Source organism: Bos indicus, chromosome 9 (assembly GCF_029378745.1).
Source record: "Bos indicus isolate NIAB-ARS_2022 breed Sahiwal x Tharparkar chromosome 9, NIAB-ARS_B.indTharparkar_mat_pri_1.0, whole genome shotgun sequence".
Lineage (NCBI taxonomy): Eukaryota > Metazoa > Chordata > Mammalia > Artiodactyla > Bovidae > Bos > Bos indicus.
In genome coordinates this window covers 44,941,598-44,964,090 of record NC_091768.1, presented here as the reverse complement: position 1 = coordinate 44,964,090, position 22,493 = coordinate 44,941,598, and the positions used below count along the sequence as shown (strand labels likewise).

Sequence of the window (22,493 nt, the reverse complement as noted above, 5' to 3'; positions counted from 1 at the left end):
AACCAGGACACTAGATGTATGCACAAGGTCCTTTTCTGGAAGATGTCAACAGTCTGGAGTGAGGTGGAGGGACAGTATGAAGATGGCCCCACCAGCCTCTGTGGTCTCTCCAAAGAGAGTATTTCAGTAGGCTTCTAGATGTGTGTTAAATTAGAAAACTGCCCCCTAGGCCAAATCTTTAAGATGTGCAGATAGGTGTCATTCATAAAAAGACTAGGAGTGTTTCAGCAGAGGTCTCTCTGTGGAGTCTGGAGGGGAGTAGCCAGAAAAGTCTGCATGAGCCTTTTAAGAACTACTTTTTTGGGTGGTTAAATTGAGTGAAGGTGGTCAAAGGTACAAACTTCCAGTTAGAAGCAAGTTCTGGGGATGTAATATACAGTATAGTATCTGTAGTTAATACTGTATTATATGTTTGCTAAATAGATCTCTTTAAAAAATTAACTAATTGAAGTATAATTGATTTACAATGTTGTATTAGTTTTAGGTGTCCTGAATTCAGTTATACATATATACATGCATACATATTCCTTCTCAGATTCTTTTCCTTTATAGCTTATTCTACAATACTAAGTGTAATTCTCTGTGCTGTATACAGTAGGTCCTTGTTGGCTATCGTATACATAGTATTATGAATATGTTAATCCCAACCTCATAATTTATCCCTCTTCTCCTCTTCCCCTTTCCCCTTTGGTAACTGTAAATTTGTTTTCTGTTTGTGAATCTCTTTCTGATTTGTAAATTAGTTCATTTATACTTTTCAAAAAACATTCCACATACAAGTGATATCATATTTGTCTTTCTCTGTATGACTTAATTTACTTAGTCTGATAATCTCTAGTTCGATCCATGTTGCTGCAAATGCCATTACTTTAGTCTTCTTTATGGCCGAGTAATATTCCCGCTGTCCTTCTTTGTGACCCCATGGACTGTAGCCCACCAGGCTCCTCTGCCCATGGGATTTTCTAGGCAAGAATACTGGAGTGGATTTCCAGTTCCTTCTCCAGGGCATCTTCCTGACCATGGGATCAAACCGGGGTCTCCTGCACTGCAGGCAGATTCTTTACCTTCTGGGCCACCAGAGATATATGCCACATTTTTTTTTTTTTTGATGTATAGTTGGTTTACAATGTTGTGCCAATCTCTGCTGTACAGCAAAGTGACTCAGTTATACACATATATACATTCTTTTTTAATCTTTTCCATGATGGTTATCACATATTGAATATAGATCCCTGTGCTATACATTAAGACTTTGTTGTTTATCCATTCTAAATGTAATAGTTTGCATCTACCAATGCCAAACTCCAGTCCATTCCTTTTCCTCCCTCCTCCCCCTTGGCCACCAGAAGTCTGTTCTTTGTGTGTATGAGTCTGTTCATGTTTTGTAGATAGGCTCATTTGTGTCATATTTTAAATTCCACATATAAGTGATATCATGGAATTTGTCTTTCTGTTTCTTACTTCACTTAATATGATAATCTGTCATTTCATCCATGTTGCTGCAAATGGCAGTATTTTGTTCTTTTTTATGGCAGAGTAGAGTTCCATTGTCTATACATACCATCACATCTTTATCCATTTATCTGTTGCTGGACATTAGGTTATTTTCACATTTTGGCTATGGTGAATGAAGATCTCCTGGAGTAGAAATGGCAACCCACTCCAGTATTCTTGCCTGGAAAATTCCATGGACAGAGGAACCTGGTGGGCTACAATCCATGGGGTTGCAAAGAATCAGACACGACTGAGCAACTGAGCACACACTCTAACGTAAGAGAAAACAACAACAAGCCTACAAAACTGTTTCTTCACGAGTTATTTGCAGGTGTAGCTACCCTGGTTTTTAGGGCTTCTCAGCTGGCTCAATGGTGAAAAATCTGCCTGCCATTACAGGAGATGCAGATTTGATCCTTGGTCAGGAAGGTTCCCTGGAGAAGAGAATGAATGGCAACCCACTCCAGTATTCTTGCCTGGGAAATCCCACAGAAAGAGGAGCCTGGCAGGTTACAGTCTATGGAGTCACAGAGAGTCAGGCACTACTGAGCAACTGAGCACGTTTCTGTGAACACAGGGGTACATGTATATTTTTGAATTACAGTTTTGACCGGGTATACCCCCACGAGTGAGATTGCTGAATGATATGGTAATTCTAATTTTAGTTTTCTGAGGATAACCTTCATCCTATTTTCCATAGTTGCTGTACCAATGTACATTTCTACCAACAGTGTAGGAGGGTTCCCTCTACTCCACATCCTCTCCAGCTTTTAATATTTGTAGATTTTCTAATGAAGGCCATTCTGACCTGTGTAAGGTGGTACCTCATTGTAGGTTTTGATTTGCGTTTCTGTAATAATTAGTGATGTTTAGCATCTTTTCACGTGTTTGGCCATCTGTATGTCTTTTTTGGAGAAAGGCCTGTTAAGGTCTTCTGCGCATTTTTCAGTTGGGTTGTTTTGTTGTTGTTGAGTTGTATGGGCTGTTTGTATATTTTGGAGATTAAGCCCTTGTCTGTTGCATCATTTGCAACTATTTTCTCCCATTCCGTAGATTTTCATTTTTTTAAAAATAGTTTCCTGTGCTGTGCAAAAGCTTAGATGTTTGATTAGGTCCCATTTGTATGTTTTAGTTATTATTTCTATCGTCTTGGGAGAGTGACCTAAGAAACATTGGTACAATTTATGTCAGAGAATGTTTTGCCTATATAGTCTTCTAGGAGCCTTATGGTGTTATGTCTTATATTTAAGTCTTTAAAAGCCATTTTCATTTTATTTTTTGTGCATGGTCTGAGGGCGTGTTCTAACTTGATTGATTTACTTGCAGCCATCCAACTTTCCCAGCACCACTTGCTGAAGAGACTTTTTCCCATTTTATATTCTTGCTCCTTTGTCAAAGATTAATTGACCATAGGTGTGTGAGTTTATTTTTGGACTCTCTATTCTGTTCCATTGATCCATATGTCTATTTTATACCAGTACTACCCTATTCTGATTACTGTGGCTTTGCTGGATTGTCTGAAGTCTAAAGGCTTATGCCTGCCCTCCTGCTTTGTCTCTTTTCTCAGGATTGCTCCGGCATTTCTGGTTCTTTTATGGTTCCATATAAATTTTTGGATTATTTGATCTAGTTCTGTGAAAAATGTCATGGTCAATTTGATAGGGATTGAATTAAATCTGTAGATTACTTTGGGTAGTATTGCCATTTTAGCAACATTATTTCAGTCCAAGAGCATGGGATATCTTTTCTTTGAATCATCTTTTATTTCCTTTATTAATATTTTATAGTTCTTAACTATAAAATAAAACTTGGTCAGGTTTATTCATATATATATTTTTTTTGATGCAATGTTGAGTATTGTTTCTTTTTTACATTCCTTTTCTGATATTTTATTGTTAGTGTGAATGCAATCAGTTTCTGAGAGTTAATCTCATATTTGCTAAATTCATTTATTAGATCTTTTTGTGTGGAGTCCTTGGGGACTCTCTATCCATTCATCTGTCAATGAACATTTAGGTTGCTTCCGTATTTTGGCTATTGTAAATAGTGCTTCTGTGAATATTGGGGTGCATGTTTCTTTTCAAATTAGAGTTTTTGTCTTTTCTGGATATGTACCCAGGATTGGGACTGTAGGATCAAATGGTAACTATTTTTAGCTTTTTAAGGAACCTCCATATTGTTTTCCAGAGTACCAATGTAAACTGTATCGATTTACATTCCCACCAACAGTGTGGGAGGGTACCCTTTCTCTATATCCTCTCTAGCTTTTATTTTGTAGACTTTTCGATGATGGCCATCCTGACTGGTGTGAGACATTTTAAAAAGACATTTAATAAAATTCTGTTAGGGCTTTTTATCTTTCAAATTAAAAATAATGCGTAGAGGGCAAAAACCAAGAGAAAATTTTAAAATGTTTTCTTGTTTGCTATATCTTGGTGGGTCTCATGGATGCAAGTCCCATTGGCTTTCAAAGCTAAATATTTTGGAGGCTTATCTCTTAGATGCAAGTCTTAAAAGCTGGAGTGCCTGATAAATGGTCCAAACCATTTTCTCGTCATGGAGAAGCTTGGAGTGGTGGGTTTCCTCCTGACTGTGGGTGGCCATGTCAGGGGTGGGGTGTATAGAAAGACTGTCTCTGCCTCTCCTACCTGGTTTGATGTGCGTTTCTTCTCGTTCATCTGATGTGTTGGGGTTGCTCATCTAGTTATTGGATTTCTTTCAAAACACATTGTTCTGTATGTAACTGTCGATTACATGTGTCTGTGGGAGGAGGTAAGTTCAGGACCTTCTAGTCACCGTCTTGAATGGGACCCCTCATGCTTTTCTATTTTCTTACTAGGCTAGTGGGTAAGAGTGCTGTCTCCATTGTCCTGCTGCCAGGGTTCACTGCTCTGCCGCTTACTTCCTGTCTGGGGAAGCTGGACCTTTGCTAAGTGGGGGTAATGGTAGTATGTGGTTTTATGTTTGAGGACAAACATCTCTGCACACCTGGAATGCTTTGAGCACAGGGGATTAAATGAGGCAGTTTATCATCTGTCTCCTCCCACTGAAGTGTCAGCTTCGTCAGGGCAGGACTTTTTTTCTTTGCACTCCCAGCCTCTAGAATTTGAATGGATGCAAACACAGCTCAGTATTCTTACTCATTGGTCTCAGTCCTCATTCCTATTGGCCTGGCTGCCGACCTTCTTGCAGTCCGACCTGTGGCCTTCTGACAGCTTCCCGGCCTCAAGGTAACTCATCTCTGAGGCTCTGTAAGCTTTCTGGGCATCAGCTCTGTGGTCTTCCCGGGGAAATCCCCAAGGCTGGTAAAATTATCTGATAAACATGGAGTGATTGGTGACACTTTCTTAGTTGAAATGTAAGTTTTCATACTAGCAGCTCCACCATTTTTGTGTAACTGCCTAAGCTTTAGTGGGAGCATTAAGAAACATGACTAATTGCAAAGTTTTACAATATTCTAAGTGCATACATAATAAACATCATAAATGTGACTTTATCTTACTAAGGTAGCAAATGCCCTTGGAGTGTTTTCAAGGCCCTGGGACGAGGCAGACTGCCTGGACAATGTATGTGACTTTTTCCTCAAAACACCATAGAACAACATAAGACAGAGCAGAGGGACAGAATATAGGATATAGAGGTGATGTCTAATAGGGAAGACACCCTGAGACCCAGAGAGGAGCCCAGCCTCTAAGTCATCCAGCATTTTAGGTTTTAAAAAGCTACCTTCAGTTTGTGGGCTCAGCTGCCCAGCTAAACTCTAGAAATGAAAATCAGCTTGGGAAAGAGAACTCCCAAATGGAGTCCAGTTATATGCTAGGCACTTGTATTAGCTTGTTTATTCCTCATAATCACCAGTTACTAAAGGACAGTTGGGATTTGAACCTGGGCCTGATTTCTTCTGAAGCTAAGACTCTACACATTATACTTCCCGTTTCTGCTGTTAAGAAGAAAACCTCAGTGGGAAAGTGGATTCTGGGCAAACTTGAAAATGCTCTGAACTTGAATGGGTACATCTTGGCTGCCTGCACCTCAAATGACCCGGCTGGTCTAGGATAAAGGCTGCTTTAGCTAATCTATACTTTTTTTTTTTTTTTCTGTCACATTGGTCGCAGTTACACGGTAACATGGCAGTCAGCTAGTGTTAGCATCCCTGCAGGTAGCTGCTGCTGCTCTCAGGCCCTGCATGCATTGCTGGCTACTGGCACCCTTCTTCTCTGGCGATGGGTGGGGCGGTGGGGGTGGCTTATAATCATATTGTCAGTGACAGCTGCATTATATGCAGTGCTTATTTAAACAAATAATAATAGAAAACATGACTCCAGAAAAGCCGAAACATGTAGCCACATTTCAACTGTACTTGTATGTAATGACAGGCATAGACCAGTTTGAGAGGTAGAGATCTCAGGAGAAGCACACATATGTATACTTTGGAAGATAGCACTTACCTGAGAAAGAACAAGCTATCAATGAAGTAATCTTTTAAGGTTATTTTATACAAATAGTAATTAACTTTTGTGATATTAGATGAAGCAAGACAAAGAAGCTGTTTTTTTTTTTTTTTTTCATAAATTAGATTACTGCTTCCCAAAATGATACCCAAAGGAATGGTATTTCATGAAATATTCCCCAAAATGCCTTATGTGGACAAGTTTGAAGAATGGTCTATCTTTCTCTTGAAGATTTAAGGTTGGGGAGACACCAAAACTTTTAAAAAAGTATTACTGGTTTTATTTCCAGGAAGTAGTCTATGGGGTAAGAAGTGCTTGGCAGTTGCTGAGATTTCTGATTATAACATATGTTTGGACCATTCACTCATGTGGTCTCTTTGTTTATGAACCTCTATACTATGATTCCCAGGAATACTCTGTAACCAAACTGACAGACAAATAGGTGAATAATCCTAGGTCCAATGATTTTTAGGGGGCATCCAAACCAGATGAGCCTGGATCAGCTGTCTGAGGGGGTAACACGTAAGCCAGCGAGCTGCCTCTAACAGCCTCCTCAGCACAAACGAGGGAGCTGGGTGGACGCACTCAGCCTCAGCACAGGGCTGACAGTCTGACTTCACTGCTTATTCCCAAAGAGAAGTGACATGATGCATGCAGAAGGATGGCAGTTCTGGGGTCGCCACTCAATACAAAGGAACCAGAGAAAAACCTCCCATTCTTAAATAACATTTATTATTGTTGGAAAGAAGTCTCTTTTTATGAGAACAATTCTCACATTTATTTAAAGGTACACTGGTTATGGTTATAGAAGCAAATTTCATTGAGGTGCTCTATATGAAGTATGCCCGACTACGACTCTGAGTTCAGCAATCTAATGTTCACAATGTGTTCGCTGCCATTAGCTATGTATCCAAACATGCCTTTTTCCCCCCCCTTTTAAAACATGTGCCTGCACAGGGTGGAGAAAGAAATGCCAAGGGCCTGCTAAAAAGGAGAAGCCTAGAAAAGATAAAATTCCTGCAGCAGTTCTGGTCAACTGCAGCCCGTGGGTGCAGAATAGTGTTTATGTGGGGAGGCGCTGCGCCCAGTGGTTTCTCGGTTTAATGGTGTGAGAGCCCTTGAGGTTTTCTGCGGCGGAGGAGGAAGAAAGAGATGCCATTTACTGAATCCAGTCGATGTTCAGGCAGCGTGCTATGAATGCAAACATGTCTGAGACTTCTTCTATCACTTTGGCTGTGGGCTTCCCGGCCCCATGGCCCGCCTTGGTGTCCACATGGATAAGCAGGGGGTTGTTCTGCTTCCGGCTGCGGCCCACGAGGTGCTGAAGGGTGGCGATGAACTTGAGGGAGTGAAGCGGGACCACGCGGTCATCATGGTCTGCGGTGAGGAGAAGCATGGACGGGTACTGGATGTCGTCTGCCTCTGGCAGCTTCACGTTGTGCAGTGGAGAATATCTGAAAGGCAAAGGCATTCCGTGAGGCCAGGTATCAAAATGAGAGCTGTGCGTTTCCACTAGGTTAGTCACGGGACTGGTGGGCACAGATACCTGTGTCGTTCATCAGCAGTGAGGACTGTGACCAGCTGGTCCCTGGGTGACCAGGTGACCACTGCAGACATTGGTGGGCTGTGACTGGCCAGGGCTATTGGAGGCTGGGGAGCCCTGTTATTTATCTGGTCCCCACTTTGGAAGACTGTGTAAGAAAGAAACTCACAGGGCTGCTGGAACAACCCAAACTATATGCAAACTGATTGTCTTGAGGTGAATATTTTCATATTCTTCAGGCTGAATTTTTCACTGCAACAAAGTGGACTGGTTGTCCCTTTATTATTACATGAGAAAACATTTTAAATTGAAGTATAGTTGATACTGACTTCCCTGGTGGCTCAGACGGTAAAGCGTCTGCCTACAATGTGGGAGACCTGGGTTCAATCCCTGGGTTGGGAAGATCTTCTGGAGAAGGAAATGGCAACCCACTCCAGTATTCTTGCCTGGAAAATCACATGGATGGAGGAGCCTGGTAGGCTACAGTCCATGGGGTTGCAAAGAGTCAGACACGACTGGGCAAATTCACTCACTCATAGTTGATTTACAATATTAGTTTCAGGTAATTCAATATATTCTTAGAGATTATACTTCAATTAAAGTTATAAAATAATGGCTTTATTGCCTGTGCTGTACAGCACATCCTTGCAGCTTATTCATTTTATACACAGTAGTTTGTATCTCTTAGTTCCTGACTCCCATCTTGCTGATTGTTCTTTTAAATCACTAACTATGGATATAATAGGTGCAAGCCTTTCTTTTGTTGAAGAATTTGAAGTCCACAGTGTCCGGCAGCTTTCTGCCTGTTTGGTATCTATAAAATCTTTATTCTGATCTCAGCTTGATAGACTTAGGAAGAACACAGGTCCCCCGCCCCGGGCCTAGTTTCTGTCTGAAAACAGAGAACCTGAGCTGGGCCGCTGACCTGCTGGCTCACAGTCCAGCAGAAACTGACCTTGGCCAATGGTGAGAAAGTTAGTGTTGGAGGAACCTTCTGAAGCACAAGATAAATTTGCAGTTAACAAAAGGTTTTTAAAAACTAAGTACAGTCAGATTAAATGCTTGATGCTAATTAAGTAAAGTGAAAGAAATCTCTTGAGTATTTCTTCTTTACTTTTTAGTGAATAAGGCTGTCTTATTTTGCAGTGTTCAGTATTAATGGATAAACTATTTTAGTAGAGTTTTATTTTGTAGAGTGAAAAGGCAAAAATAGTAAAATTTCTGCTCAGTTAACCAGGTCAAGACTAAAATCTTCTGGGGTTTAGTCTCCTAACAGGTAAGATGGGGGTGACAATGGATCTGTTTTCTGATCTCACTTCAGAGGATTTTTGGATCAACCCTGGTCCTCCAGATAAGGATTAGTTCTGTGGGAAAACAAGCTTGAAAGTCTTTTTACGAATAACACCTCTCTCTACCTCAAGATTCACATACCACATCTATGTATTAAAGATTCTGAGAAGTTCTGTAGGAAAAAAAAAAGTCTGTTAGGCTTTATTTATCCCAGCTATTGACAAACTTCGAAATCTAGATCTTTTTTCGGGGGGATCCCCTCCAGTATAGTGGATTCAGTTCTCTGCTCACCTGGATGCAGATGAGAGGACATGCAGCCCTGTGAGTACTAGGCTGGAAAAATTAAGGTCTGAAATAGGAGTATCACTGATGTCTTGACAGAAAAAATATTAAGAACTCTCTTTTATTGCTTTCAAATTAATTTTAGAAGTATTGGGATCCAGTGACTATTTTGTTGCCTTCAACATACAATTAATTCAGTCTTTTCAACTGAGTACAAATGGGACCTCACTCCCGAAGTGCCTATTTTCTCTAAGTTAATTTGAACTATGACTCCTTCAGATATTCAGCTTTCACCAGGATGTGTCAGTGGGGTTACTTGTATATTTTTAAAGTTAAACTTTTCCCCCTCCTACAGAACAGAATTTAGTAGTTTGAAAGTATTCAATTAAAAAAAATCCAAGTCATTTTAGCCAAATATCTAAGTGGAGAACTAGCCATACAAAGCACATCAAATGAAGGAAAAAAAACCTGACTTGAGAAATGAAGTTACTGTATCAAAATCTATAGTTGACTGAGAAGACTGGGACAGGGGACACAGGCTCCTGATGCTATTCCAAGGGCAGTCCCTTAATACCGCTGGTAAAACTCCCCAGATCCCTGCTGCGGGAAGTAAACAGAATCAAGAGCCAAAGAAGAATGCAGCTTACAGTCTTGAGAATCTAGATGTTTGCCATTTTCTCACCGTTATCGCCGAAGTGGTTGAGGGATATAAATATTTCAATAATGCAGTAGTTTCAAATATGGGCTTCTCAGGTGGCTCAGTGGGAAAGAATCCACTTACCAAGGCAGGAGATGTGGGTTCCAACACTGGGTCAGGGAAATTCCCTGGAGAAGGAAATGGCACCCCACTCTAGTATTTTTGCCTGGAAAATCCCATGGATGGAGGAGCCTGGTGGGCTGCAGTCCATGGGGTCGCTAAGAGTCAGACATGACTGAGCGACTTCACTTTCACTTTTCACTTTCATGCACTGGAGAAGGAAATGGCAACCCACTCCAGTGTTCTTGCCTGGAGAGTCCCGGGGACAGGGGAGCCTGGTGGGCTGCCGTCTATGGGGTCGCACAGAGTCAGACACGACTGACGCAACTTAGCAGCAGCAGTAGTAATTGCATATAGTCCTATTTCCTTATTTTTTAATTGAGAAAAAGAAGCCTATATATACACATATATATATAATGTTATAATGATACCTTTTTAAAAATTAGTTTTTAATTGCTGGCTCAACAAAAACCACACAGATTTCTCATCTCATAATAAGTCAGAAGTCTGAGTTGGTTTGCCTGGGTTCTCTGGCTGTCTCAAGGTTGAAGTTAAGTTGTTGGCTAGCTGGGCACTTATTAAGAAGTTCTAGGGAAAAATCTACTTCTGGACTCATTTCAGTTGTTGGCAGAATTCAGCTCCACAAGGCTGTAGGACTGAGGTCCTCATTTCTTTGCCAGCTGTTGGTTGGGGGTGATATCAGCTTGTAAAGGCCCCCTTCCTCCATTTTCAAAGCCAGCAATGGTGGGTCTGGGTCTCCTCGTGCTTCCAGTTTCTCTCATCTTTTCTGCTGCATCCCTGACTCTTCTCGCCAGAGACAGTGTCCTGCCTTTAAGGGTTTGTCATTAGATTAGGCCCTCTTGATAATCCAGGACAATTTTTCCATTCTGGTCAGCTGATTAGTAATCTTCATTTAATCTGCAAAGTCCCTGCAGAGCGGTCCATAGATCAGTCAACCACTGAAGAACCAGGGGGGACAGGAATCCTGGGGGACTGTCTTTAGAATTCTGCCATCACATCCTTGTTATTTTTGTTCAAGACCAGATCAGAACTAGGAAGACAGATAAGTATCCCCACCACGTAGCCTACTTTTGCAGTGAATTCCTTGTAAACATGAGATACTGAAGGGGACAGTCAAACATTCCCTTTTGACTATGTTCAGTATTCTGACATCAAATCGTTAGCAACACAAATACATCAATATGAATCAAAACCTTACTTGATAAGCCATTCAAAATGTTGTTTGTTGTCTGAGCACCCATAATCAGTCGTCCAGGCGTGGCCAATGGTATACTTATGGAACTTCAGCATGTCCATTACTCCAACTTGGGCAATAACACAACCAAAGAGGTCAGGACGCTGATTGGCACAGGTAGCTAAAAATCAAGATAGAAAAAGCAGGTCGCCCATCGTTAAACATCTGTCATAAACAAAACCGAAAGAGAACAAAACAACACTTAAATGTTTTCTGAATCCTGATGGTCTTTTTTCCCAATAGCACAGGAAGAAACTATCAGAAATCACTTGCCCAAGAGTCTACAAGCTTTCCCCAGCTTCTAGTATATATCCGAGGGGTGGAATATTTTCATCAGTAGTGGACACGTAACTCTTCATGAAAACCTCTTGGACGTTCTGTAAAATCTGTGCTGCTCCCATCCCTAGCTGCTTTCACAGGTGATGCAGGATATTAACAAACTTATGTGGGATCTCAAAACTAGCCTGTGATATTGTGACAGAGTAAGAAATACCTATTTAATCTTCGTCCCTGGTTCCCAGAACAGATCTAAAACCCTTGCGAGTTTCCTGAGTGACAAGGTGAGAGCAGTATTTTTCATAATTCATAACTAATGCCTCTCAACCATATCTGAGTTCATGCTAATGAGGCAGCTCTTTCTGGGTTCCTAGACAGCTTCAGGATGGGGGCTGGTTGACCAAGGAACCAACCATGTGATAGGAGGATTGGATCTTTGGGTTCCACCCCTGACGTCTGGGGAGAGCAGCGGGGCTGGAGATAGTGATTCATGGCTACTGATTTAATCAATCTAGCCTGTATAACAGAACCTTCATAAAAACCAATGGAGTTTGAGAGCTCCTGGGTTGGTGAACACATGGAGGTGCTGGGACCGTGGTGCACTAGCAGGGCATGGAGGCTTGGCACGCACCTGCCCCAGCTATACAGCTCCTCTGACTTGTTCCCAAGTTTTATCCTTTATAACAAACTGGTAAATATAAGAGTGGTCCTGAAAGTGAAAGTCACTTAGTCATGTCCATCTCTTTGTGACGCCATGGACTATACAGTCCATGGAGTTCTCCAGGCTAGAATACTGGAGTGGGTAGCCTTTCCCTTCTCCAAGGGATCTTCCTAACCCAGGGATTGAACCCAGGTCTCCTGCATTGAGGGCAGATTCTTTACCAGCTAAGCCACAAGGGAAGCCCAAGAATACTGGAGTGGGTAGCCTATCCCTTCTCCAGTGGATCTTCCTGACCCAGGAATTGAACTGGGATCTCCTGCATTGCAGGCAGATTCTTTACCACCTGAGCTATCAGGGAAGCCCTAAGAATGTTCCTGAGTTCTATCAAATTATTTAACTCGAGGAGGGGGACCTGGGAAACCCCAATTTATAGCAATCAATCAGTAATATGAGAAGTCCAGGACTTGTGATTGGTGTCTGCAGTGGGGACTGTCCTATGGGTCTGTGCTAACTCTGGGTAGTGTCAGAATGGAACTGAATTGTGCGACACCCAGTTGGTGTCTGGAGAGCTGGGAGTATTGGTTGGTGTGGGACCCACCCCCCAACCCCTTCCTGCATTTGGCATCAGAAGTGTTGTAAACAGCAACAGTTGATACAGGTATAGCTCGAAGCAGAACAGAGCCTAAGACCCCGTTCCGAGCTCTGTCAGATACTGACATATTTTCTTGTCCTGTTTTAAAAATGCTCTTCTTTGTATACTTAAAAAAAATTATTTTTTTGGTAATTCAATAAATGTTTATTGAACATCTGCCATGTGCCTTGTACTAGGCATGGGGCCTGGGGATATGTCCGTGAATAATTTAGTGGGAAAGATAAAAGAAGTGAATGGGCAATTACAGTGTGGCATTCACTTCGTTGAGAAAGTGCGGGCACTACAGAAGAAGGGTGTAGGCCAGCATAATGAAGTTGGGGAGGCTCTGGGAGGAAGCAACGTCGAAGCCGGCATGACTAGGAGTTAGTCAAGAGATGTGAACTTTTCCTGCCTCTGGCAAGAATGAGTTCCCACTGCAGTTTAGATGTCAGTGCTTATTCAGATACCAAGTTCTGAGTCCTAGATCTTCTCCTCCCCACTCAGAGATGGGAGGGGCAGGAAGATGTTCTTTTAAAGAAGCACTTTAGCATCTTGATGGACAAACTCTATCTCTGAAGGTCCCATAAAGGACCTGGTTTATTAAAAGGCATAAACCAATTCCTGAAAATACAACTCCAAAAATGGACTTATTGGATGAACCAGTAAATTACAACACAATTCTCCCACTAGTAAAATCAACAACTTTCAACATCCCATTAAATAGTTTAGATCACCCTAAGTTGTTCTTTCTTTTATATTAATACTTGTTTAATTCATATGAAAACTTAGTTGGCTCAAATTCAAAATATACTAAGAATCAGATCACTTATTACTTCCATCATCACACCCAGGTCCGTGCCAGCATCTTCTCTCACTGAGACAGAAGCCACCTAGCTGGTCTCCTGCTTTTCTGTCCTTGCCTCTTCTGCCTACCCTGACATAGCAATGGATCAATCCATGATCCTGACTTTAAAACATGTCAAGTTATATGCCACTTCTCTGCTCAAAACTCACAAAAGGCTTCTCATTTCAGAGTAAACTGTGTTCTCTCTGACAGCAGTGAGGTCCTGCCTGGTGTAGGTTCCCACCATCCCTGACTTCTCCCATCACTCGCCCTTGCTCGCTGTGCCTAGCCGCAGACACGGGTCTCTGGGCCGCATGCTGGCCTTAGGCATGTCATGTCGCCTGCCTCAACCAACTAGAATGAAAGCTCCATGAAGGTGTTGTCTGTTTCATTTGCCGACATATTTCCAGTATCTGAAAAAATGCCCAGCACTTGCTCAGTACATATTTGTTGAATAGATAAATTTGTGGTTATTTGGTATTTAAGAATATTATCCACATCCTTTCTCAATTTATTTTTTCTTTAAATTATAGTATAACTGACATAAAGTGTATTAGTCTCAGGTGTAAAACAGCGATTTGGTATTTTTATGCATCACAAAATGATCACCATAAGCCTAGTTACCATCTCATCACACAAAGGTTTTAAATACTGACTATATTCCCTGTCTGTATAGTATATCTCTGAGATATTTTATCACAGAGTTTGTACCTCTCAATTGCCCTCATTTATTTCACTCATCTTTCCATCCCACTCCACTCTGGCAGCCAATAATTTTTCTGTATCTATTATTAGTCTGTTTGCTCAACTGTGTTTTTACATTTCTCATGTAAGTGAAATCACACGGTAACTGTCTTTCTCTGACTTATTTTACTTAGCGTGATACCCTCTAGGTCCACTCACGTTGTTGCAAATAGCATGATTTCATTCTTTTCTATGGCTGAGTAATATTCCACTGTGTGTATATTATACATATAAATCTTCTTTGTCCATTAATTTATCAGTGGACACTTAGGTTGCTTTCATATCTTAGCCATTGTGAATAATACTACAATGAACATCAGGGTACATATCTTTTTGAATTAGTGGTTTTGACTTCTTTGAAAAAAACTGCCCAGAAGTGGAACTGCTGAATCATACAGCTGCTCTATTTTTACTTTTTAAGGAGCCTTCATCCTGTTCCGTATAGTGGAGAACAGTTACATTCCCACCAGTGTGTGAGGGTTCCCTTTCGCTGCATCCTTGTCAACGCTGATTATTTGTTGTCCTTTGGATACTAGTCCTACTGGTAGATGTGAGGCGGTGTCTCATTGTGGTTTTGATTTGCATTTCCTTGATGATTAATAACACTGAGCATATCTTCATGTGTCTATTGGCCGTAAGTGTATCTTCTCTGGAAAAATGTCTACTTAGGCCCTCCGCTCATTGTTAACTGTTTTTGGTGTTGAGTTCTATGGGTTCTTAGGCTATTGGGGACATTAAGCTCTTAGCAGACATATTGTCTGTAAATACCTTCTCAGGTTCAGTAGGCTGCCTTTTCATTTTGTTGGTAGTTTTCTTCACTGTGCAAAAGCTTATTAGGTTGCTACAGTCCCATTTGTTTGTTCTGCTTTTGTTTCCCTTGCCTGAGGAGACATATCCAAAACAATTTCATGAAGACCAATTCAGTGTACTGCTTATGGTTTCTTCAACGGGTTTTATGGCTTCAGTTTTTATAAATATTTTGAGTTTATTTTCATATACGATGCAAGAAAGTAGTCCAGTTTGACTCTTTTGCATGAAACTGTCTAGTTTTCCCAACACCATTTATAGACAAGGCTATCTTTTTCCCACTGTATATTCTTCCTTCCTTTGTTGTAGATTGACTATATATGTGGGTTTATTTTGGGGTTCTCTATTTTGTTCCATTGACCTTTATGTCTGTTTCTATGCCAGTACCATACTGTTTTGGTAACTAGAGTTTTGCAGTACAGTTTGAAATCAATGAACATGATACCTCTAGCTTTGTTCTTCTTTTTCAATATTGTTTTGGCTATTTGGGGTCTTTTGTGTTTCTTATTTTAGTTCTGCAAAATTGCCATCGATATTTTGATAGGATTTGCACTGATTCTGTACATTGCAGGGCAGCAGGGTGATTTTAACAATATTAACTCTTTCAAATCTATGAGCATAGTACATCTTTTAATTGGTTTGTGTCACCTTCAGTTTCATCATGTCTTAACAATTTTCAGTGTACAGGTCTTTCACCTCTTTGTTTAGATTTATTACTAGGTATTTTATTCTTTTTGATGCAATTTTAAATGGGACTGTTTTCTTAATTTCTCCTGACAATTTATTAAGGTATAGAAATGCAACAGATTTCTATATATTGATTTTATATTGTGCAACGTACTTAGTTCTATGATGGTGTCTTTAGGATTCCCTGCATACAGTACCATATCACCTGCCAACAGTGGCAGTTTGACTCCTTTCCTAATTTGGATTACTTTTGTTTATTTTTCCTGTCTGTTGTGGATAGGACTTCCCATATAATGTTAACAGGAGTGGTGAGTGACTCTCTTGTCTCAATAAGACCCTTTTCTTGTTCCTCACCTTAGAGGAAATGCTTTTGGCTTTTCACTGTTGAGTATGACATTAGCACTTGTCATACATGGCCTTTATTATGTTGAGATGTGTTCCTCTATACCCATTTTGTTAAGAGTTCTTAATCACGAATGGATGTAGAATTTTGTCAAAAGATATTGAACCATCCTTACATCCCTGAGATAAATCCTACTTGATCATAGTGTGTATATCTGTGTTTATCAATGATATTGGCCTGCAATTTTCTTTTTTTGTGTGTGGTATCTTTGGTTTTAATATCAGGGTGATGCTGACCTTGTAAAATGAGTTCAGAAGTGCTCCTTCCTCTTCAGTTTTCTGGAACAGTTTGAGAAGACAGGTGTTAACTTTTCTCTAAATGTTTCATAGAATTCACCCGTGAAGACATCTGGTCCTGGACTCTTTGTTTGCTGGGAGTTTTCTTTTTAATTTAATTTACTGATTCAACTTCATTACTGGTAATTGGTCTGTTGATATTTTTTTCCTGATTCAGTCTTGGGAGATTGTAAGTTTCTAGGAACTTATCCATTTCTTCTAGGTTGTCCACTTTATTGTGACTAATTATTCATAGTATCTTAGTATCCTTTGCATTTTTATGGTGTTGGATGTGATTTCTCTTTCATCTCTGATTTTCTTTGGGCCCTCTCTGTTTTTCTTGATGAGTCTGGTAAAAGTCTAATAAAATTTTTTCATCGTCTCAAAGAAACAGCTCTTAGTTTTATCGATCTTTTGTACTGTTTTTGTCTCTTTTACTGCTCTAATTTTTATTATTGTAGTCACTTTAGGTGTTAGGTTAGATTCCATTTTCATTTGTCTCTAAGTACTTCTTAATTTTCTCTTTATCAGTGACCCACTGGTTGCTCAGTACCATATTGTTTAGTCTCTGTTTGTCTTTTGCAGTTTTTCCTTGTAGTTGATGTCTAATCTCACACTGTTGTGGTTGGAAAAGATGCTTGATGTAATTTCAACCTTCTTAAATTTATTCAGATGTATTTAGTGGCATAGCATATGATCTATCCTGGAGAATGATCCATGTGCACTTGAAAAGAATGTGTATTCTGATGCTTTTGGATAGAATGTTCTTAATCCATTTATTCTATCTAAACTAATGTATCTTTAAAGTCAGTATTTCCTTAATGATTTTCTGTCTGGAATGTCTATCCATCGAAGTAAATGGAATACTAAAGCCTCCTGTTATTGTTTTACTCTTTGGTTTCTCCCTTTATGTCATCAATATTTGCCTTATACATTTAGATACTTCTATGTTGGGTGCATAAGTATGTTTTTTAACATTTTATTTTATACTATAGTTAATTTACAATGTTGTGTGTATTTTAGGTGTACAGCAAAGTGATTCACATATACATATACACATATCCATTCTTTTTCAGATTCTTTTCCACATAGGTTATTATAGAACATATGTTCCCTGTGCTATACAGTAGGTCCTTGCTGATTACTTATATATAGTAGTGTGTCTTTGTTAATCCCACACTCCTAACTTATCCCTGCCTCCCCTTTTTCCTCTAATAACTGTTAAGTTTGTTTTTGAAGTTCTCATTTTTTTTAGAACTGTTTTTTTCTGTTCAGCTTGTATGATTTTCATTATTCTGTTTTCCATGTCTCTGATCCATTCCTCTGTATCATCTAATCTATTGTTGATTCCTGCTGCTGCTGCTGCTAAGTCGCTTCAGTCGTGTCCGACTCTGTGCGACCCCACAGATGGCAACCTACCAGGCTCCCCCGTCCCTGGGATTCTCCAGGCAAGAGTACTGGAGTGGGGTGCCATTGCCTTCTCTGCTGTTGATTCCTGCTAGTATACATATATACATTTTTAATTTCAGTTATTGTAGTCTTCACCTCTTTTTGGCTCTTCTTTTTATTTTCTAACTGTTAGACTTCTCACCATGTTCATCCATTCTTCTCCTGAGTTTGTGGAGCATCTTTATGATCATTACCTTGAGCTCTTTATTGGATAAGACTGCTTATCTCCACTTTGCTTAGTTCTTCTTCTAGGGGTTTTATCTTGCCTCCTTAGTTTAGAACATAGTTCTGTCTTTTCATTTCACCTAATTCTCTGTTTGTCTCTGTGTATGAGGTGGGTTGGTTATGTGTACTGAGCTTGGCCAAGTACCCCCATGTAGCTGATGTTCCACAAGAGCAGCAGACTCCCATGTGGTGACCCGTCACATGGTGTAGGGTGCCTCTTCTGTAGGCTGTGTGGCCTTCTGTGGTGGCAGGGCCAACTACTTTCGGTATGCTGGCAGGCAAGGCCTGGTATGTGCATGAGCAGAGCTGGTGCCAGTCTGCTGGTGGGTAGAGTGCTGATGGTAGCCAGGGGGGGAACTCCAAAATGGTGCTTCTCAGCACCAGTGTCCTTGTGGTCAAATAAGTTCCCCCAAATGGCTACCCCCAGCATCTGTGTCCCCACTAGGAGTCCCAGTTGCCTCCTGCCCCTCTGGGAGGCTCTCCCAGATTAGCAAGGAAATTTGACCAGGCTCCTTTCAAATCACTGCCCATATGCCGGGGCTCAGAGCATGTGAGATTTTGTGTGCACTCTAAGAGTGGAGTCTCTATCTCCCACAGCCCTCTGGCTCTCCTGAAAGGAAGATCATAGCCAGATGTTCTGGGGGCTTGTCTTCCTGGTGAGGGGTCTCTAGACTGCGGAACCTTCTGTGGGTCTTGAACCTCTCTCTCTTTGGGAAGGATTATCCTGCAGTTGTGATTATCCTCCCATTTGTGGGCTGCCTGCCTGAGGTTGTAGGTCTTGACTGTACTACGCATCTGCCCCTCCTTACCCATCTCATTGTGGTTCCTTCTTTGTATCCTCAGTTGTAGAAAATGTTAGTCTGTTAGTCTTCAGGTTGTTCTCGTAGTTGTTCTGTAAATAGTTGTTAATTTTGGTGTGCCCATGGCTCAAAGGCTCGCCATCTTGGCCACATCTCTACCCTTTTCAAATTTAAACAAATTATTTTGGACATATACATTTTACCTCCATGGGAAAATGTTTTTTTCCAAGTCTATATTATATTGGGGTAGAAAAGTAAGGGCAGGAATTCAGGTTTTAACACGAATCAGTATATTTCAAAGACAAGGAAACAGTGAATGTCAAAATCCCCTGAGAACAGAATTGAAAGCTGAAAACTGTCACATGTGCTTTTTAGGTTGAGTCTCTTTAAGCTGATCTACATTTGTAAAATGACTCCTCATCTCCTAGTGACATTGGAGGTAGGACCCAGCAAGCAGAGGTCAGGCCCACTATAAATGTCCACTGCAGAGTTAAGTACTGCTGAGAGACAAAAGCAAAGTGAAATTTCATTAACTACCAAAAAATTGGAAAATCTACTTAGAGGCAGTGCCACATAGAGGTTAAAAGAGCAGAATCTAAAACCATGGTGCTAATCATCAACCCCAGCATCACCACCACACTAGCAAGCTACTCTGCCTCTCAGAGCCCATCTCCCAGGCTGCATGCACGTCAAGGGCTCAGCACTGGGCCTGGCACACAAGGTGCTCAGCAAGGGTAAACTATGTGGCTATTTCATTATTTTTAAGCTGTGGATCTGTCTTTGCATGGACCTCATTTTCCTTTATGACTTCTTTCTCTGCACCCACAGCGTTTAGCATCCCATGGCATTAGGTATTCAACTGGCATTTATACCTAATGATCACAGGTGGGTAGCATAGTCAGAGGGGTGGTATTTGATTCAGTCCTGTGCTGCCTTAACTCTAGAGACTTGTGGGCTTGGTCTGTGGGAAGGGAGTCCCACCCAGGGGAGGGTGAGAACTGTGGTCCAGAAGAGCTCAGAACAGGGAGGAGGAATGGCTTTTCAGGCTCTGATGAGCTGAGTCAGTAGTTGCGTCTTCATACTGTCATTTATTAGATACCCAAATACAAACAGGTTTTGCTTTTTCTGTACCACTGCTACCATCCACGAGCCCAAAGTAAGTAAAGCCCAAACTCTTGAAAACTCCAAGAGTTAACTAGTAAAGTACAATGAATACACCCAGTTCTCACCTACTAAGAGGCCTCCATTTGAACCTCCATTAATAGTCAGCCTCTTGGGAGACGTGTAACCTTCCTTGATAAGATATTCAGCAGCACACTGAAAGTCATCAAAGCAGTTTTGTTTGTTGGCCAAGATACCACCTATAATGTGCCAAAGTGAAAGATAAGTTAATTAACAAAATACTAAAAAAAAAAAAAAAAAAGAAAAATCAGCAAAAGGAATTCAAGGATGAGGAATTCAAATGATGATAAGGCATAGTTTCAACTACTGATCAACTTAAACACAATGAGCTCACACTACATTTAGAAAAATGCCTCAATTTATGCACTATGGAAATCCATCATCAGTACCACAACTGCTAATCCATACGGTGCCTTTGTATTTTTCTAAAATCTCTTAGAACTTAAAAGGCAAATGCCCCAAAGGGAACAGATGGGAACAGATGATCTGTTATGATGTCAGACAACCATGAGAATAAAAACGAGAAAGCATGTCATCAACACGAACTTGTGTTCTGGGAGGAGCTGGACTCACTGACACACGACTTGGAGCAGAACTGAGTCCTCCATGGGCTCCACAGAGTATGTGACGATGGAGGTGAGCTCACTGCCTCTTCCCTGGGAAGATGAAAGTGCTCTGCACAGACAGGCTCATGTCTTACCTCTCCTCTCTGCAGAACTTTGAGATGGGTAAGTGATTTTGAGAACTAAAGCTCTCCAATTTTGCTCTCGGCTATTTATTCAAGTACTTAAGTAGGAATTTGGAGAAGGGAATGGCAACCCACTCCAGTATTCTTGCCTGGAGAACCCCATGTAGAGAAGAGCCTGGAGGGCTATACTCCATAGGGTCGCAGAGTCGGACACGACTGAGTGACTTACAAACACAAGTAGGAATTCGGTGATTAGGTGGGGGAATGTTGCTGCACAAAGTAGCTTATTAGTTTTAGTCTTTGTCGGCCCTGCAGCATGCAGGGTCTTCCCCTGCCAAGGACTGAACTCATGCCCTGCTTCAGCAGAACTGCAGAGTCTTAACCATTGGACCACCAGGGAAATCCCTAGTTTCTCTAGTTTTTTTTTTCTCTCTAGTCTTGAATGAAGAGGATCTCAAACATCTCCCCAGAGAATCTCAGCTTTCTCGTAGCCAAATGAACCCATTAAGAGAGGAACATCTGTAAGGTCTTAGAATATCTAAAAATAAAGGCCAAAACTTGAAGTCATGCTTTCAAAGGAATGGATACCTGAAATAACTGCCTATGAAATGAACAAAAAGCAGACATAGATCTGATTAGATATTTGAGATTAAATATAACCATTTTTGCAGAAATTCAATTAAGGATGAAGCAGTGCTACTGAAGAAATTTTTTCATATCAAAACAAATGTTATTAAGATTTTAATAAGAAATTATCAGTGAATTAGAATGGCTAGGATAACTTAGTTTCCAGGAATAATATACTTTTGGATATATGACTATATTTTTTAAAGGGCATTAAATTTTAAAACTCAATTAACAGAATGGAATCTAGATTTATCAATGTTCAATATGATAGGGTCTAACTGAAAAGGTCCATTTGGGGTCCTTTCACTGCCTAAATTGGGAGAAAGTCTATGATCAATCTAAACACAGGTAAGCAACTTTCAGCTTCAGTCAAGCTGCAAACATCCCCCCCCACAAGGCTTTTGGAAAATAACTTGGTTATATTTAATACAGAGATAAGAAAGTTGACGAAGACCAGGGGAGGCACTCTTCCCTAACAGAGCTCCATGGACCACCTAAGGAACAGAAGAATTTTACGGTGAAGAACTTGGGTCCTTTGAGAAGGCAACAGTGTCAGGAGTCCATGCAGGTAGGTGTTTAAGTGTGTACATGAAAAGTTTTAAACCAGAAAATCGGGTGAATCAAGGGCTCCAGACTTAGCATATTGGTTTGGGATATAAATCAAACATATGGTACGTTGAGATTTTATTTTTATTCTCCTTTTCTTAGTCATCTCTTAATATCACAGTTTCACAGTATGATTTTAGTGTAATTAAACTCTAATATCAGGTCCAAGTCAAACTTATACAATAAATTCTATGCTGTTTCAAATACAATGACAATCAATAAAGCCTTCAGGGATGACACCTGGCAGCAGTTGGCCCACCTGCTGGGGGCCCATGTGTTCACTGGGTACATTCACTCTTGCTAAGATGCTCAAATAGTTTGCTGTCTAACATTGATCCTTGGGGGTGCTCGCTGAAGACCTAGTGGTCAGTTCTGGGCCTTTCCTGCCTCCTGACACCTAATAGTTACTTAGGAAGAATTCTCTTTACAGATCTACCCTCATCTTTGTTGATCTGATTTGATGCAGCACACCAGAGCCTCTGGCCTCAGGAGGCAGAGAAGAACAGTGGGTTTATG

The 22,493-nt window shown here is 40.8% G+C and overlaps 1 protein-coding gene across 1 annotated transcript in view; it reads right to left on the bottom strand.

Annotated features, from left to right (window-relative positions):
* Positions 1 to 6,655: 6,655 nt before the first annotated feature.
* Positions 6,656 to 22,493, bottom strand: part of PREP (prolyl endopeptidase) — a 132,571-nt gene continuing 116,733 nt past the window's right edge. Inside the window, exons 13-15 of the mRNA XM_019967296.2 lie at positions 20,104 to 20,235; positions 11,037 to 11,193; positions 6,656 to 7,399 (exon numbers count right to left, since the gene is read on the bottom strand). Of these exons, the coding sequence (XP_019822855.1) occupies positions 7,105 to 7,399; positions 11,037 to 11,193; positions 20,104 to 20,235 (584 nt within the window). The 3' untranslated portion in view covers positions 6,656 to 7,104. The remainder of the gene's footprint in view (positions 7,400 to 11,036; positions 11,194 to 20,103; positions 20,236 to 22,493) is intronic.